At 49.9% G+C, this 17,500-nt stretch overlaps 1 protein-coding gene across 3 annotated transcripts in view; it reads left to right on the top strand.

Annotated features, from left to right (window-relative positions):
- The window catches only part of LOC118223260 (A disintegrin and metalloproteinase with thrombospondin motifs 2-like), a 152,216-nt gene that overhangs the window by 96,350 nt on the left and 38,366 nt on the right, over positions 1 to 17,500 (top strand). For all 3 annotated transcript variants that reach the window (XM_035409537.1, XM_035409536.1, XM_035409538.1), the window contains exon 4: positions 9,453 to 9,652. In XM_035409537.1, coding sequence (XP_035265428.1) covers positions 9,453 to 9,652 — 200 coding nt within the window. The remainder of the gene's footprint in view (positions 1 to 9,452; positions 9,653 to 17,500) is intronic.

The following is a 17,500-nucleotide window of genomic DNA, read 5'->3' as shown; positions in this document are numbered from 1 at the left end:
GCACCTCTATTGTATTCAGTGATATTTAAGATAATGGGGAAATAACATGATATTTTAATATTTAATTTAATATTTCACAGTTACCAATTGCAGGATATGATTTTTTTTTTCAGTTAATAGTTGAACCTGATGAATAAAACAGATAACAGTCTGCTAAGATTTATCGTATGACATCCTGCCGTTGAACGAAAGCACGTCCAGTGCTTGAATCGTTCTCTATCCTGAGCTGATACCGTGTTGTGAGAAGCACACACCGTTTTACGCAGATTAATTTCCTCTGTGTATAATGCATGCGCTAAATGCTGGAACCTTCACTGAAACGTTCCGTCTTCTGATGCATTTAGTTGGAGAGCAGCCTTTGTTTTAATTGGTTCTGACACATAACTGACAGCTCGTTAGCTCCGCCCCTTATGGGCTTTGTGAAACCCTAGTGTAGATGGAGCACCTGAGAGTGTAAACACTGGCAGATTTAAATCACCAAAACAATTTCTCTTTGTCTATATTACTTGCAATTTAAGCCAACCCATATGGAGGAAAGACATCTCAGTCTTTTGGTTAAAAAAAATGTAATCCAGTTTAAACTGTCATGTATACTGCCAGAAGCATGTGGCATAATGTTCTGAAAATATTTAAATACGTCCTTCAGTCCCACGCATAATTGATGAAAGTGGTTATGGTGTGTGGTGTGAGCAGCACGTTTAGACTTGTGATAAAACGCCAGGCCCTTGAGTTCTGGATCTTATATTTGTGCGATACGGTACGTTGTGTTTTGTTTTGGTTCTTTTAACAACGGGAGGTCGTTGATGGAAAAGTCGGCGGTTGTGTGTGTGACTGGTCGGCGAGGACGAGGTCCTGTACCTGAAACGGTCGTGTTCCCGTCCAGGCAGCCCCCCCTGCACATGACCCGAGTGGTTTCCATGGACACGGAGCGCGAAGTTACAGTGTATCCTTCGACCCCGGCCCCCCCCCCCCGTCCTCCCCTCTGTAATATGATGACCGGTGACTTCTTTTTTTTTTTAGCATTGTGTCAGCTGACATCGATTCCTCTCCTTCTATAATTAGACAGCATTTACACTAGCTCAGGGTAAAATAGCGTGTGTGTGTGTGTGTGTGTGTATGTGTGTGTGTGTAGGTGCTAGAGATAGAGAGATGGGGCTAGAGAGAGAGAGAGAGAGAGACTGAGAGAGAGAGAGAGAGAGAGAGAATGAGAGAGAGAGAGAGAGAGACTGAGAGAGAGAGAGAGACTGAGAGAGAGAGAGAATGAGAGAGACTGAGAGAGAGAGAGAGAATGAGAGAGAGAGAGATAGAGACAGAGAGAGAGAGAGAGGGAGAGAGACTGAGAGAGAGAGAGAGAGAGAATGAGAGAGACTGAGAGAGAGAGAGAGAGAGAATGAGAGAGACTGAGAGAGAGAGAGAGAGAGATAGATGTGCTAAAAGCGGAATTTGAGAAGCGTTCTGGGAATTACGGCGTTATTGTACCTCATCGGCAGGTCCTCTGAAAGGCGGTTTCTCTCTCTCCGTCTCTCCATCCCTCCATCCCTCCTCCCCTCGGACGAGAGAGGGCATTTATGTGCAGCCGGTGTGAGATGACACTGTAATCCTATAGAAGGATGTTTGGCTAGCTGTCATAACTCATTGAGTCCCAGGTGACCCCCCCTCCCACCCCCCCCCCGCCCCACCCCGCCACCGCCTCTCACATCTCTGTCAGAGCTCAGAGCTGCTGGTGATGAAGAGTGATGAAGACGATCTTGGATCGGGGCCTATATTATTTTATCTTCTTTTTAGCCTTGCTGGCTGGCCACGCCCTGACATGGGCCCACCCACACCACAGACCTGAAGAGACGTGTGATGCTGACAGACGCTAATTCTGTTGTTTTTTTTTTGTTTTTTTTTCCTTGTGGGACTGAAGTCTGTCTGTCGGATTGGTCGATAGCAGTGTTGGCGGCTCTCGGAGTTCGCGGTTCACATTACCGGTCTCGCGACTTTATGCGGTGAACTTTATCTCCGGCCAGATCTCCTCTGCTTGGTACGCCTGCCACAGCTCGAGTACGTCATTATTAACCAAAATTAACTTCACATCTCAATTAGCCCTAAATTAAGACATAAATAATGCTAGCCGGAACCAATTCCATTCCAGTTCAGCCACTTCAGGAAATGAACAGAAATGTAATTCATTTTTTAAAAATTCTCATGGAAGGTAATGGGCCTTCTCCCCCCCCCCCCCCCCCCAATTCATGAACTGAATGTCTGTTGATTTCCTGAATTGACCCCCAGACTCTGTTTAATTTAAGACTCCCCCCCCCCCCCCCCCCCCCCCCCCCCTCATGGGTGGGTTTTTGGAGTGACCGGGCAGGGTCGACTCGGGGTCCCGGGACGGAAAAGTTGCAAGGGCTTTTTTCTCCGGATTTTCGCGGCCGTTTCTCAGGAGCCGGGAGTACGCGCGCTGGAACTTTCCGCGACCCCAGCGGAGGTCAGAGAGGCTTAGCCCCCAGCGGCAGAGAGGCCCTCACCGTCCGCCATCGATCCATCGATCCGGTCCCACCACAGAGGCCAGGACCAGGAGTCACGGGCACAGGGTGTTCACTGCACCTTCACATGCCCCCTCACACACACGTGCTCTCACACACACACGCATACACGGTCACACACACGCTCTCACACACACACGCATACACGGTCACACACACGCTCTCGCACACACACGCTCTCACACATGCTCTCACACACACGCTCTCACACACGCTCTCACACACACGCTCTCACACACGCTCTCACACACACTCTCGCACACACACGCTCTCACAAACACACGCATACATGGTCACACACACGCTCTCGCACACACACACACGCTCACACACACACTCTCGCACACACACGCTCTCACACACACACACACACACACGCTCTCACACACACAGGCATACACGGTCACACACACGCTCTCGCACACACACGCTCTCACACACACACACACACGGTCACATGCGCTCACACAACCATGCAATACCGCTTTCTGCCAGGGGAGTGGCGCTGTTCAGTAACGCCAGGCAACTGGTCGGTGGTGGCCCTATGTCCGTTCTCACCTGCAGAGACGGTGTTTGTGGCGTTTGTGGACCCCCCCACCCCTCCCACACGGGGATGGACCACAGGCTGATTCCCATCGTCCCTCCGGGACGCGTTCGCGGGAGTGAACACCCGAGCGAGGCGCTGATCGCTGAGCGGCCTCTGCTGCTGCTCCCTCTCCTCTCCACCCGCTCGCTCTGCGGAGAAGCTGACCCGCCGTGAACCTCGCCGCCGCGGCTTTATCTGGGCTCGGCTGCCTGTCCTGAAAGGCTCAAGGTTCTCCTTGGCGCTCGGCGGACGGGGAACAAACGCCACGGGCGCCGCCCAGCTCCTCCTCAGCCCTCGCTCCTCTTAAAAACCCTAAATTCCCATGGCGATAGTATTTCTTTGAGCACCAAGATCACTTTGAGTTTTGTTGTTTTTTTCTTTATATACTTTTTATTTATTTATTTATTTATTCTGGTTTGATGACACTTCGGCTCGGAGTTTAGTCTGAACATTAGCCACAAAGGTTATCGTCCGTCCCTTCAGTCAGGCAGAAGTAATCTATCGCGGAGCAGACAGGTTCTTTGCTTTTGGCTGGTTCTCTCAGCACCTGGAGAGAAGGGCTGAACTCGCTGCTGCCCTCTAGGCAGGTAAGATGGGTACTGCAGCCTGGCAGGAAAAATTCTGCCGGTGATCGACTGTCAGTACAGGACAAGGACGCAGACAACACACCAAACGCACTGCCCACACTTTGGCCTACACACCTGCAGAAAGTAAAAAAGGTAGCGCTGTTCAGCGGTAAGAAATATTTAGCGCTGTTTAGCGTAGCGGTAAGAAATGTTTCCTGTGTCTCCACAGATGAATTCCGTTTTAGAAATGAAAGTGGAACCCGTACACCACAAACTCTTCTACCTTGAACCTTGCTGATCATATTCTTCTCGTAATTTTATGATAGCGGCATATTAACTTTGGCACTGGAGGAGAAAAATATTTATAGACAGACTGTAAAAGAACATCACTCCTGTTAAGAGAGTGATGTTGTTACATTCCTCTTGCAAGCTTCGCATATTTAAGCCACAAAGTGCAGTTGTGTGAGTACTGGTATCTGCAGTATCTCTGGCTTTACCTGCCGCCTTTCATGGCTTTCAGCCGTTTGTAGTGAGCTGTGATTGGCCGTCTGGTCCGAGCATGCCAGAGTCAGGAATTCCAGGAATGGCTGTGGTAGTGATTCCCTGCTTCTCTTATCTGCTGCTGGGAGGAATTTTCAGCTTTGGTAAAATCTCAAAGGTGAGGGCCAGCTGCATCTCCTCCTCCCAGCACACACACACACCTGTGGACACACTCACCTGTGGAAACACCTGTGAACGCACCTGTGAGCATCTTTACCTTTAGACATACCTGTGAATCCCCTTACCTGTGGTCACACCTGTGAATGCTTTCCCTGTGGTCACGTGCCTTTGCTCTCCAGAGAACAGCATCTCCCTGACACCCTTCTCCTCTCATCTAACAATGCTGAGTCAAATCCCTGTGTTTTATGTGCTTTTAAAACTGGAACAACATTGCCAGCACAGGAATACTCTCTCTCCCTCTCTCTCTCTCTCTCTCTCTCTCTCTCTCACTGTCTCTCTCTATCTCTCTCTCTCTATCTCTTCGACACATGCTCAGACATTCTTGACATTTGCAAAGGTTGAAAGACAAAGTACCTTTGCCTCCTAATAAGGGCACCTGCTCCTCTACCTGAATGAGAATGTTGCTGAGGGGGGGAGAGGTCATGCGTTTCTGACAGCTGGCTGCAGTACTGGGGGGGGGGCAGGGGGGGGTCAGCTCAGACCTCACCACCAAAACACCAGCTCCATAATTATAGCGTGAAGTTCCACAGATGCACTGTGTTGGAAGCTGTGTGTGTGACAGCGTTTTATAGGGTGTTGATGCACGTCCTGTGCGGGAGGTCCAGGTGGTTCCGGGGGATCACTGCGTGCTCTGTGGAATTTGGGTGGCCTCTCAGAGACGGGTTACAGTATTTCCAGGAGACCTTGATGGCCCCTGCTGCAGCATTGTCCAGGTTGCGCTGTACTGAAGCCTTCCTCTAAAAAGAAGCCTTTTTATTTGTGGTCAATCGCCACCATCTCATGGGCTGTCCACGGTGACTGTCCATGGGGCGCAGGGGCTTATTAAAGGTTTGAGCGGGAACGCCGCTCCACGGAGAGATTTTTCGCCCTGGATCACCGCCTCCGGCGCCGGACGGGACCCCTCCCTCTGATTCGCCAGCGGGATTCTTTTCCGCCGCGGTCGCGGACGGAGGCGCCTCTGCGGCGGGACCTCCCATGATCCTCTCTGATGAGCGGGTTAGGGTGGGGTGGCGCGGGGTGGGCGGGGGGGCGGGGGGGACGGGGGGGGGGGCGTTTGGCGGATTGATGTGCGGTCCAGCGAGCCCGAGTCTCTTTTAGCGGCGGGCTCAGATTTCCGCGGCGGGGTGAGAGACGCTGCTCGCCTCCGCGCTGATCCGCGGCGTGTCCCCCCGAACCGAGGAGCTGGGAGCGAGTCGTAAAGAACCGGAACCCTGCTCCCCATCTGCGCTCTCGCAAAACTTTACACGCAAAAATAAATAAAAATAGAAAAATCTGGGAAGTGCAGTAAAAGCAGATCCGGTGGGGATCACTTCGGCGCCATTAGGAGCTGTTTTACAGCCGCTGACCCTGAGGGGGGCAGAACGCGTGTGCAGATGATTGAGTGCGTTATTTAGCGATCGAGACGGCGGAGCGCTAGCCGCGCCTTTCAGCGTCAGGTGGAGCGCGGCAGCACCTGCCCCCCGCCCGCGTACCTGTCAGCGTGGATCTCCGGGAGCGTGCCACGCCCAGAGCTCTCCGCCTGATCGCTGACATCGAGGTGACGAGGCTGCGTATTAATAAGCTTTCGCGATACGCGGGCGCCGTGGCAACCAACCAGGGGACCCGCCTCATTTTCAGCTTTGTTTTTTTCTTTTTTTTTCTTCTTTTTTTTTCCTTCTTTTTTTTTTCTCCGCGATATCCTCTGCCGCTCGATTTGAAGACGTGGAATCGGGAGCGGATTTCATTGCCGCTCCGTGATTCGCCGGGGCCCCGCGGATGAGCAGCCAATGCGGACGCGCGCGCGGAGCCAATATTAGCCGAGCGGAATGTCGGTTCACCCGTGAACAGGTTGCCAGGGAAACGTTGCATAAGAAAGAGAGAGGAAGGCGGAGGACGGTGCCGCTGACGGGGAGACAGACAGGAGAGGTGTCAGGAGCTCCAGGGGAGTAAAACCTCACTGCTCCTGCCCCCCCCCCTCCCCCCCCCACCCTCGATATCTAGCAGGAGAACAGCCACCCCCCTCCCATCGTGCACCACACTCTGTGTTCTTCTGGAGGAGGGGGGGGGGCTATGGTGCACATATGGACCCTCTCTTTGATTCCACACCTCCTCACCATGTGCTTGCACTCACACACATGCACACACACACACACTCACACACACGTGCACACACACTTACGCACACATGCACAAACACATGCGCGCGCACACACACACGCACGCAACCACACACAAACAGACGTAAGAGTCACGGAGAGGCACCGAAGAAGAAGAAGAAGAAAAAGAAGAAGATATTGACACCCAGGATTTTGACGCTCCAATGAAGACGGAGGACAGTTATATAATATCCACCTTCATCAATGTCCCTTCATTACGGAGCTATAATGGGGAATGGGGAGGGAGTGCTGGAAGACATCAGTTATCTGAGCTATGGGTTCATTTACAGTCGGAAGTCATTTAACAGGCGTAGGTAGAACTAGCACTCGCCGAAAAAAAAAAAAGAATTATGCGGTTTTTTAATAATTCATGCGGCAGCTACAGCCAAATTCTTCTTCTTCATTTGGCGAGGGCAGGTCCTCCCTGTTTCTGTCCAATTATTTGGAGGTTTTGTGTTTGTAGCCGAAGTTAACCCCACATTATTAATTTGCTCGAGCGTCATATCGCCACGGGCCGTAGCCTACTTTATGTAGGAAGTCTTAAGACCGTTTATGTTTACGTTGACATTTTAGCATTTAGCATATGCTCTTGTCCACTGGGACGTGCATAAGTGTATACAAATAAGGCTCAGTGCTAATGCTAACGTTAATTCATCAGGCTCATAACTAATAGCAGTCAGTGCATTGTCTTAAAGGTGCAAGAGGGAAAGAGAGGATGTAACATCATTAAAAAGAAAATGGCTCATATACTTTTAGATTAAGCATAGGCTGAAGTAGTTAAACCCATAAATGATGTTTGTTTAGCGAGTTTAATTTATCTCTCTTTTGTTCGGGAGTCAGGAGCGCTGCACACGACTGCGCTGTGGAATTTATTAGGGCCATTAACGCCGCTGAGGCATATTTCATAAAAATGAATTTACACATTTTCACACGTTCTGTAGCCGTTTAATACCAACCAACACCCCGCCCCCTGAACGTAAACATTCCGGAGGGCATTCTCGCTAACGCGAGTTAACCGTCACAAACGGCCATTGTGACATCACAGTGAGACAGGATTCATGGCTGCAGAACGGACGCGCTGTAATTTAAGCTGGTGGTTCTGTGCGGAGCTGGAGGTTCTGTGTGGAGGTGGAGGTTCTGTGTGGGGGTGGAGGTTCTGTGCGGAGCTGGTGGTTCTGTGTAGAGCTAGAAGTTCTGTGTGGAGGTGGAGGTTCTGTGCGGAGGTGGTGGTTCTGTGTGAAGGTGGAGGTTCTGTGCGGAGGTGGAGGTTCTGTGCGGAGGTGGTGGTTCTGTGTGGACGTGGAGGTTCTGTGCGGAGGTGGAGGTTCTGTGTCGAGCTGGAGGTTCTGTGTAGAGCTGGTGGTTCTGTGTGAAGGTGGAGGTTCTGTGCGGAGCTGGAGGTTCTGTGCGGAGGTGGAGGTTCTGTGTGGAGGTGGAGGTTCTGTGCAGAGGTGGAGGTTCTGTGTCGAGCTGAAGGTTCTGTGTAGAGCTGGTGGTTCTGTGCGGAGGTGGAGGTTCTGTGCGGAGGTGGAGGTTCTGTGCGGAGGTGGTGGTTCTGTGTGGAGGTTCTGTGCGGAGGTGGAGGTTCTGTGTGAAGGTGGAGGTTCTGTGTAGAGCTGGAGGTTTTGTGTGGAGGTGGAGGTTCTGTGTGGAGGTGGTGGTTCTGTGCGGAGGTGGAGGTTCTGTGTAGAGCTGGTGGTTCTGTGTGAAGGTGGAGGTTCTGTGCGGAGGTGGTGGTTCTGTGCGGAGGTGGTGGTTCTCTGTGGAGCTGGAGGTTCTCTGTGGAGCTGGTGGTTCTGTGCAGAGGTGGAGGTTCTGTGCGGAGCTGGTGGTTCTGTGTGGAGGTGGTGGTGCTGTGCGGAGGTGGTGGTTCTGTGCAGAGGTGGAGGTTCTGTGCGGAGGTGGTGGTTCTGTGTGGAGGTGGAGGTTCTGTGTGAAGGTGGAGGTTCTGTGCGGAGGTGGAGGTTCTGTGCGGAGCTTCCCGTGCGCTCGTAGGGGAGCGTGTTCTACCGTGCGGCTCGGCTGCGGAGGTGTTTCTCTGACAGATCGATCCCGTCTGGCCCTCCTGCAGGGGCACAGTTTCAGACGCTGCACTCTCCGTTTGACAGGAGAGCAGAGCTGCTTCCTCACTGTCAACATGGGGCGTGCAACCTCCAGGGTGTATCTCTCTCTCTCTCTCTCTCTCTCTGTTACAGACACACATCACATATTCACGCACGCACACACATACACACGCACGCACACACGCACACACACACACACACACACACACACATGAACACACACACACACATACACACACACATGAACACAGACACATAATCCATTATCTGCGTGTGTGGGTGTTACCGAAAGAGTGTTGAGGATGTGGGCTGTTATAATCCAGATGTTTCATTGCCTCTATTTGCATCTGCCTGGCGTGGTTTACCAGGAGCTAAATCGCCATATTTTGTTTATTAAAGTGGCAAAAGGATTATCTCTCACTCTCACTCTCTGTCTGTGTGTGTGCGTGTGCGTGTGCGTGTGTTTGTGTGTGTGTGTGTGTGTGTGTGTGTGTGTGGAGAACATTGGCATGAAGCTTATTGGCAATATTACCTGAAAGTTGTTGGTTTGAAATCTAGAAAACTGTGTGTAAGAAACCAGTGAAATGAACTGGCCGGTGGGGGGCGTGAAGGGGTAACAGCCTCAGACGTAAAGAAGGTAAATCAGCCCTTTAAGGTGTGAGGGCACAAATATGTGATTAGAATGTTCTCAACTGAACATTCTGATGCTGATGTCACAATCACTACTGATAATTGAATGGAACGGTATTCTAGAACGCTGACTAAGAATTCTGGAGGGGGAAAAAAACATTCCAAAAAAAGAAAAAAGTACTATCCTTAAGGGTTAAGCATGGTTGTCTGTGGTTGTGTTCCAGGAGCGGAGCTGGGGGGGCTGCTGGACCTGGAGACTCTGTACCGGGGGGTGGAGCAGAACCTGAACCAGAGCAGACGGGCCCGGCGCCAGGCGGTGGACCGGGCCTACAACATCGAGGTGCTGCTGGGCGTGGACGACTCTGTGGTGCAATTCCACGGCAAGGAGCACGTGCAGAAGTACCTCCTCACCCTCATGAACATCGTGAGTCTCCACATGAGCTACATAATGCCTTCATAAACACTGCATAACACATTCATAAGCACTGCATAACACATTCATAAACACTACATCACTCCTTCATAAACACTACATAACACATTCATAAACACTAACCCTAACCCTCATGAACATCGTGAGTCTCCACAAGAGCTACATAACTCCTTCATAAACACTAACCCTAACCCTCACCCTCATGCACATCGTCAAGTCTCCACAAGAGCTACATAACGCCTTCATAAACACTGCATAACACATTCATGAGCACTACGTAGATATGAACAAATGCTTATGCAAATAACTGCAAATAGTCGTATGGCGTGTGTTACATGGTATGTCATGGTGATGCCAACTGCTGCGTCAGTGGTGGTGATGTAGCACACCGTGTGCCGCATAGCTATTGACATAAGCATTTATGAATACTTATGTATTGCTTATGAAGGAATCATGTAGCCTTTACGAACGCTGAAAGTTCTACCTTCATTTTGTACCTTTCTGGGGTAGTTTTGAGGAATAGAACTTAGTTTCGCGTTGTCCAGGCTCTGGCGCCATACCATGTGACCAAGATCAAACGGAACATGACGATCACCTGACTGGCGATTAGCTTTTAAAAGAAAGAAAGAAAGCAAAAATACGAGATGAAAGGGTTTGTGTGAGCGGAGCTGCTGGCCTGGGAATGACTGATGAGCGGGGCGGTGCGGTAATCTTGGCGGAATAAGCGCTCCCTTCGGCCGGCCGGCCGGCCGGCGACGGTGACCTTGAGCCGCGACGATGACCTTGAGCCGCGGGGACTGGTTCCGGGCCGCGCCGCCGCGGAGATGGCGGTATGACGAGCCGCCTGGGAGCCTCTCCTGGGCTAGCTGAGCTCAACGGCGCAACCCGCTAACTCAGCGCCTCGTTCGCGGATTCAAACCGCGGTTTCTAACTCACAAACCCCTCCCATCCCATCAACCCCCCCACCCTGCGCTAATCCTCAGAGGGGGCGGGGGGGACATATCTTTTAAAAGTGCACTCAGAATAAATTACTCGAAATCCAGATAAATATAAATAAATAAATAAATAGATAAATAAAAACCTCCCACGCGTTTGTTCCCGCGGCTTTCTTCTTGAAAGTTTGCCCTGCGCCGCGTTACAGTAAAGTCTCTCTCTCTCTCGGCGAAGGGGAAGCAGACAGAGTCTCACCGAAACCTGGAGTCCTTCTGCATCCGGCGGGTGTGCATATCAATCCACAGTTCTATTGGCCCGTTGATTCTTTCTTTTTTTTTGTTTCGTTTTTTTCCATTTTTGTTTTTCTTTTCTTTTCTGAAGCCGCACCAGTTTGAGAATTCTCTGCCTGGTTCGTCGTCTGTAGAGGGCGAATCCCTCCCAAACTGTCTCGCTGATTAAAATGAAGCCGGGGGGGGGGGGATGCGGGGGGGGGGGGGGGGGGGGGGCTTATCGCTTATCGCACCTGGTTGCTCGTCAACAACAACGCAATGCTAAAATATTATAAAGGGGCGGGGCCTTCAGGTGATCACACTCAGAGGTGCGTCGTTTACGTGCTGCGTTCATCGGCGCTCCCAGAAGCCCCAGATGTTTATCAGTGGCCCGCCATCTTGCTTGTTTAAAGGGGAAGATTCCAGTTCGTATTTTCAAACAAAGAGAGATCCAAAGATACCCTTTACCATTTATTCTCCCGTCTTAGATTCCAAGGCATGTAATGTGGTTAAAAACGATGCTCCCCACTCAAACACTAGTCCCCACCACACTCTCTCTCTCTCTCACACACACACACACACACACACACACACGCACACACATGCCTATTTCATACCTATACCTTATTTTGACACCACACTCACTCTTATCTTTTGGCTGTAAATTTTCAATTCAATTTAACTTTATTTCAGACACATAGGTCCATAGCAGTAATTTTGAGACCACACCCTTATCTTTGGGCCCTTATTTTGACACCACACACTTATCTTTGGGCTCTTATTTTGAGTTCGCACTCCTATCTTTAGGCTCTTATTTTGACACTACACTCTTATCCTTGGGCTCTTATTTTGACAGCACACTCTTATCATAGGGCTCTTATTTTGACACCACACTCTTACCTTTGGGTATCTTATTTTGACACGAAACTCTGGACGGCTCAAGCATTTGCACGTTCTTCTCGTCAGACGTGTAAGCGCCTCCGCCGCAGCAGCAGCAGCGGCTAGCAGAGCAGCGCTGGTCCGCGGCCGCTCCCTCCGGAGAGACGTGATCTCCGCGCCGCGCTGGACCCGCCCACGCGCGGCTCAGCCGGGCTCACGTTAGCTGAGCGATGGCGCGCCGTCCACAGCTCGCGTCTCGGGCCCGAGTCTCCGGCCCGGCAAAATGTCATCCTGCGCTCCGCTCTCGTTTTTTATGTGCTTGTCTTTTCAGTAAAAAAAAAAAATAAAATAAAATAAATCAAAACACAAAACGAATCCACGCCGATCCTCGCGGCGTCGCACGGAACACCGCTTCCGAGACGGATAAACGTCTCGACGCCGGAATTTCGTCGCGAAAAACTTCCCGCGCGACCCTAAAGCCCGTCGTGTTTAGGTCACAGTGCGTAACGCGTCGTGATTAATATCCGTAATTTCCCTGTGGAATACGGCGCTGTTGTATTTGGGCAGCTGCTGTTGTGGCCGCATATTTGATCGAGACGCTGAAAAAATCGTAGAGACGACGCAGAGAGCGGCGTTCGTTTCGGCACTGGGGGGGCCGCGGCGTGAAGCTGGAGAGATGAAAACAAAAAACATACTTGTTGGTTCAAGATGAGCGGCAGTCTGTGTTGGCTAAGCCGTGGGGGAATACTACAGATCGGTTTTGAAGAAACAGAACAATATCCCTTTCATCCCTCGTTGTTTGAGTCTATCCTCGTTGTCAGGCCTGTTAAAAAAGAAAAAAGAGAAAGAAATCTCAGGCAATCAATGCTGTCACATTTGTGTTATATTTTTTGCTCCTCAGATTTATTTGTGTGCCAATAGTGGAGCTCAGTGCTGGCACAGTCTCCCGCCACCACTTAAGGGAACGCTGTGTGGCTGTGCTGCAGTACCGGACCTCTAGGGGTCACTGTGGGGTCGTTTTGGAGAGGAGGGGGGGCGGGGGCTGCTCTGTCTGTCTGTCTGTGGGACATCAAAGGAAAGCAAGAGCAAGAGTTTAATCCCGTCTGTGGGGTTCAAGTTCTGTACGTCCCTGTGTGTGTGTGTGTGTGTGTGTGCGTGCCTGTGTGTGCCTGTGTGTGTGCGCATGTGTGTGTGTGCCTCTGTGTTTGAGTGTGTGTTTGTATGTGTGTCTGTGTGTGTGTGTGTGTGTGTGTGCCTGTGTGTGTGTGTGCGCGCATGTGTGTGTATGCCTCTGTGTGTGTGTGAGAGGGAGAGAGAGAGAGAGAGAGAGAGAGATTACCATCCTGTTTTCCCTATTTGCATAAAGTGGTGCAGATGAACAGCTTCATCCTGGAGCTCCTCTGCCATGGCACTCCTTCCAATATGGAGATCTGTGGAGAGTGCTCAATGCAGAGTCCTTCCTCCTCCTAGTCTTCCTCACCAGGTGGTGTCAGGGAGCTCAGTGACCTCGTCTGTCTGTCTGCCCTGGTCTCAGGTGAAAGATTTCTTTCTACTCCGAGTTCAGCAAGCATTACATTACATTACATTACATTACATTACATTACAGGCATTTAGCAGATGCTCTTATCCAGAGCAAAGTACAACAAGTGCAAGCCGAATTGCAACGTTTATGTTGTTATCAAGTGTTCGCTGTTCATTAATCAGTTTTTGCAGTGTTTGAAAGTATTGCTGTGTGCTTTGACAGTATTTATAAATGAAGTGAAAGGAAAAACAAATTGTATCACTTGAATATAAGGCATTTTAAATTTGAATTTAAAATAGAGAGCGCTCACTCTCTGTGCCCCCGTACCAACAAAAGCCTTTGACAAGGGGGGCCCCCTAGACCCTGCCTCAAAGTAAATATGCAGTGCATTTAAAAGGAAAGTGCAAAGGATCGATAGCCCCAACCGGAATCAAACGCAGACCCCATGAAACCCCCCCACCCCACCACCCACCACATCGACCCCCGCCCACCGTCGCACCCTAAACGCAGACCCTGTACCCCCCCACCAACTCGGCCCCCGCCCACCATCGCACCCTAAACGCAGACCCTGTACCCCCCCACCAACTCGACCCCCGCCCACCATCGCACCCTAAACGCAGACCCTGTACCCCCCCACCAACTCGACCCCCGCCCACCATCGCACCCTAAACGCAGACCCTGTACCCCCCCACCACCTCGACCCCCGCCCACCATCGCACCCTCAAACCCCCGTCCCTCACTCCTGGGTTCCAGAGAACAACAGGGCCGATGCGAGTGACTGCTTCCTGTTTTTCCATTTCCCCGTCACCACTTCCTGTCAGCGGCGGTGTCCCTAGCGACGACCTCGCCTTACGGGGGGTGTTTTAACGTTTGCCTGGGGGGCGGCAGCCGGTTCTTCCGCTGAAAAATCATTTTTATTACGTTTGCATTTAGGGATTTAGCCCCGGTGCTGTTATGGCATTACATTACTTTAGAATCACTTAGCGGAGTGACTTTCAGCAGCAGAGAACATGCAAAAATACGAAAAGGCAATTATCACCCAGAGGGCGAAGACGGCCCATTTAAAATCAATAAGCGTGACGCTAACCCACCAAACAACGATTCGTACTGTAACAGCAGTAAATGCCACTCGACAGATGACCTTTTTTACGCTGTTGTATCTAAGACATTAGCCCAAAAAGGGAAAATCAAAGAAAGAAAGAAAGATGGGGAAAATGGGGGACAGGGGAGACATGGCATTCATCTGAAGAGATGGTCTTTATCTGAGTCTGCATCAGAGGATGGGGCAGGGTTTCTGCTGGGATGACTGTACTGGGAGGTTCATCCCACCCAAAACGGAGAGATCTGATTGGTGGGTAGGGTCTGATGACCTTTTGAACAGAAGCCTACAACAGAGATGTTCCTTAGCTGCATGATAGGCTAGGACTAAGGCACTGAGTTTGATGCTAGCCGATAAAGGAAGCTGTCCAGTGCGATGTGTGCGGTATACAGTTTGTGTCCATGATATAGTTATCCAGCGTGACCTACAAGAGGTCATACATAAAAGATTAACCAATGAGCTGAGCCCGTGGCAAGACATCGATGTCGCAACCGTTAGCAGTCGTTAAAACGGGAACCCACGGCATAAAGTGGGGCCCAGGGGGAAGATTGGGAGTGCAGTGCTTTAAGCAGCTGAGGTTTTGAGGATACAGTGTTTTATGTAGCCCAGGTAGGCTAGTAAACCCGTGATTAATGCACTGATAAATGCTCGGAGTTTAGGGGAAGCGTTGGGTGTAATTTATATATCTTCGGCTATGTAAGAGTCGTGCTCGTGTGGGCGCTTGGTATGTCCAGCTAATTGCTCTCCCGGACGCTATGAACTGAATTCCTAGCTCTGGCGTTAACATGCTAAATGTTAAACACAAGAGAGGCGTGTTTCTGAATGGTTAAAGAAGGCGTCGCCCCTGTGCCCTCAAGTAAATGGCTTCCCAGGCAACAGTGTAGCACGATGGGTAAGTAACTGGTTTTGTAACCTGAAGGTCACAGGTTCGATTCCCGGGTAGGGCACTGTCGGTCACTCCTGTGCCCTCAAACAAGTTCTTCCGGCAAATATTATTATTTGTCAGATGTACGCTGCCATTTTTGTGACTCGTTAGCAATTAAAATGTTTACGGTAAGTATACTGTATATATACTGTAACCTCACAGTGTTTACGGTAAATATGCTGTATATATACTGTAACCTCACAGTGTTTACGGTAAATATGCTGTATATATACTGTAACCTCACAGTGTTTACGGTAAATATGCTGTATATATACTGTAACCTCATACAGCGTTTACAGTAAATATACTGTGTATATATACAGTAACCTCACAGCGTTTACAGTAAATATACTGTATATATACAGTAACCTCACAGCGTTTACAGTAAATATGCTGTATATATACAGTAACCTCACAGTTTTTACGGTAAATATACTGTACATATACTGTAACCTCAGTGTTTACAGTAAATATGCTGTGTATATACTGTAACCTCACAGCGTTTACAGTAAATATGCTGTATATATACAGTAACCTCACAGCGTTTACAGTAAATATGCTGTATATATACTGTAACCTCACAGCGTTTGCAGTAAATATGCTGTATATATACAGTAACCTCACAGTGTTTACAGTAAATATACTGTATATGTACTATAGCATCAATGGCGGTTGGTGCACATCTTGCATCCTGAGTCAGTGTGTTTCTCTGACTGAGATTAGAAGTGCATTTTTCACGGGTTCCCAGAGGTCCCGTAGGTCCCCGACTTAATAGTTTCCACATATTTTATTTTTTATTTCATCATGGTGTGCTGCATTTTAGTATGCTCCATTCAATCTCTTTGCCTCTGCATTTCAGACTTTCAAAATCTTTTGACCCCTCCCCCCCTCGTTCTCCTCACACACACACACCTGTGCATGGATTTATCCCTTCTACAGCAAATTCAGGACAAGACAACACGAAGAACCCTGTCAGGAACCGGTCCATTACTGGCGCCTGCTGATGTATTGGTCATTGTCCCTTTTGCGTAAGGACGCGCAGACCAGGTTGTGCGCTGATTATGTAATCAGTTATCCTTAAAGTCCTCATTAGGAGATTAAATGTCAGGCAGGTGATAGGAGCCCAAATGTCAGGTGGAAATGGCGGCGATCAGTAACCAGACCGCGGCAGCGCCAGTCTCCCCGAGCGCCCGTACTGCGTGCCCTCCTTTCAGCGCGGGCTTCATAACGGCTGTGCCAGTCTGCCTGTGTGTGTGTGTGTGTGTGTGTGTGTGCCAGTCTGCCTGTGTGTGTGTGTGCGTGTGTGTGCCAGTCTGCCTGTGTGTGTGTGTGTGTGTGTGCCAGTCTGCCTGTGTGTGTGTGTGCGTGTGTGTGCCAGTCTGCCTGTGTGTGTGTGTGCGTGTGTGTAATACAGAAGGAGATTTCTGAGAATTCTGTCTCTGTTCCTAAAGGTCCACTACCAAAGTTAACCCATCAGCATTATAATCTCTTGTCTCAAATACAAAATCAAGTGGCTTTTTTGGCAGGGCAAGAAAATCCACATATTGCCAAAACAGACATAACAAACAATCATAAAATAGAGAATGACAATAATGAATTAACGATTCTATTAAATAATCGTAATTAACTAAGAACAAAACCTCTCCCTCTTGATTCTTGTCATTTTTTTTTTTTTTTACACTATAGCTTTCCACATTCACATTTCTTTCTCCCTCTGTCCCCTCCCTCCACCTCTCTCTCTCTCTCTCTGTCGGAGAGCAGGACCTTGCTGCATTATTAATCTGATATTAATGATTTTCTGACTCTCTGACCTCTAGGCTGCCATTAGTTACCTGTGGGCTGAAGTCTAACTAATGAAGGCGAGACTGAGCCGTTCAGCAGGGCAGAGAGACGGAGGGCCGGCTCTAATGAGAGCAGCGCTGCCGGGGTCATTAAGAGAGGGTGAGAGAGAGAGAGAGAGGGAGGGATGGAGACAGAGAGAGAGAGGGTGATGGAGGGTGAGCGGGGGAAAGGGAGGGAGACAGAGAGAGAGGGAGAGATGGAGAGAGGGAGGGAGAGTGAGACAGAGAGAGAGGGAGGAGGGGATGGAGTGATACAGTACCATAAGAGGAGAGAGTAGGAAATCAGAAGTGAGATGGAGAGAATGTGAAAGAGAAAGAGAGAGAGAGAGCGAGAGAGAGGCAGAGTAACAGGTAGAAACACGCTGACCCCT

Source organism: Anguilla anguilla, chromosome 3 (genome assembly GCF_013347855.1).
Source record: "Anguilla anguilla isolate fAngAng1 chromosome 3, fAngAng1.pri, whole genome shotgun sequence".
In the NCBI taxonomy this organism is placed as follows: Eukaryota; Metazoa; Chordata; class Actinopteri; order Anguilliformes; family Anguillidae; genus Anguilla; species Anguilla anguilla.
This window is presented reverse-complemented; position numbering and strand designations above follow the sequence as displayed.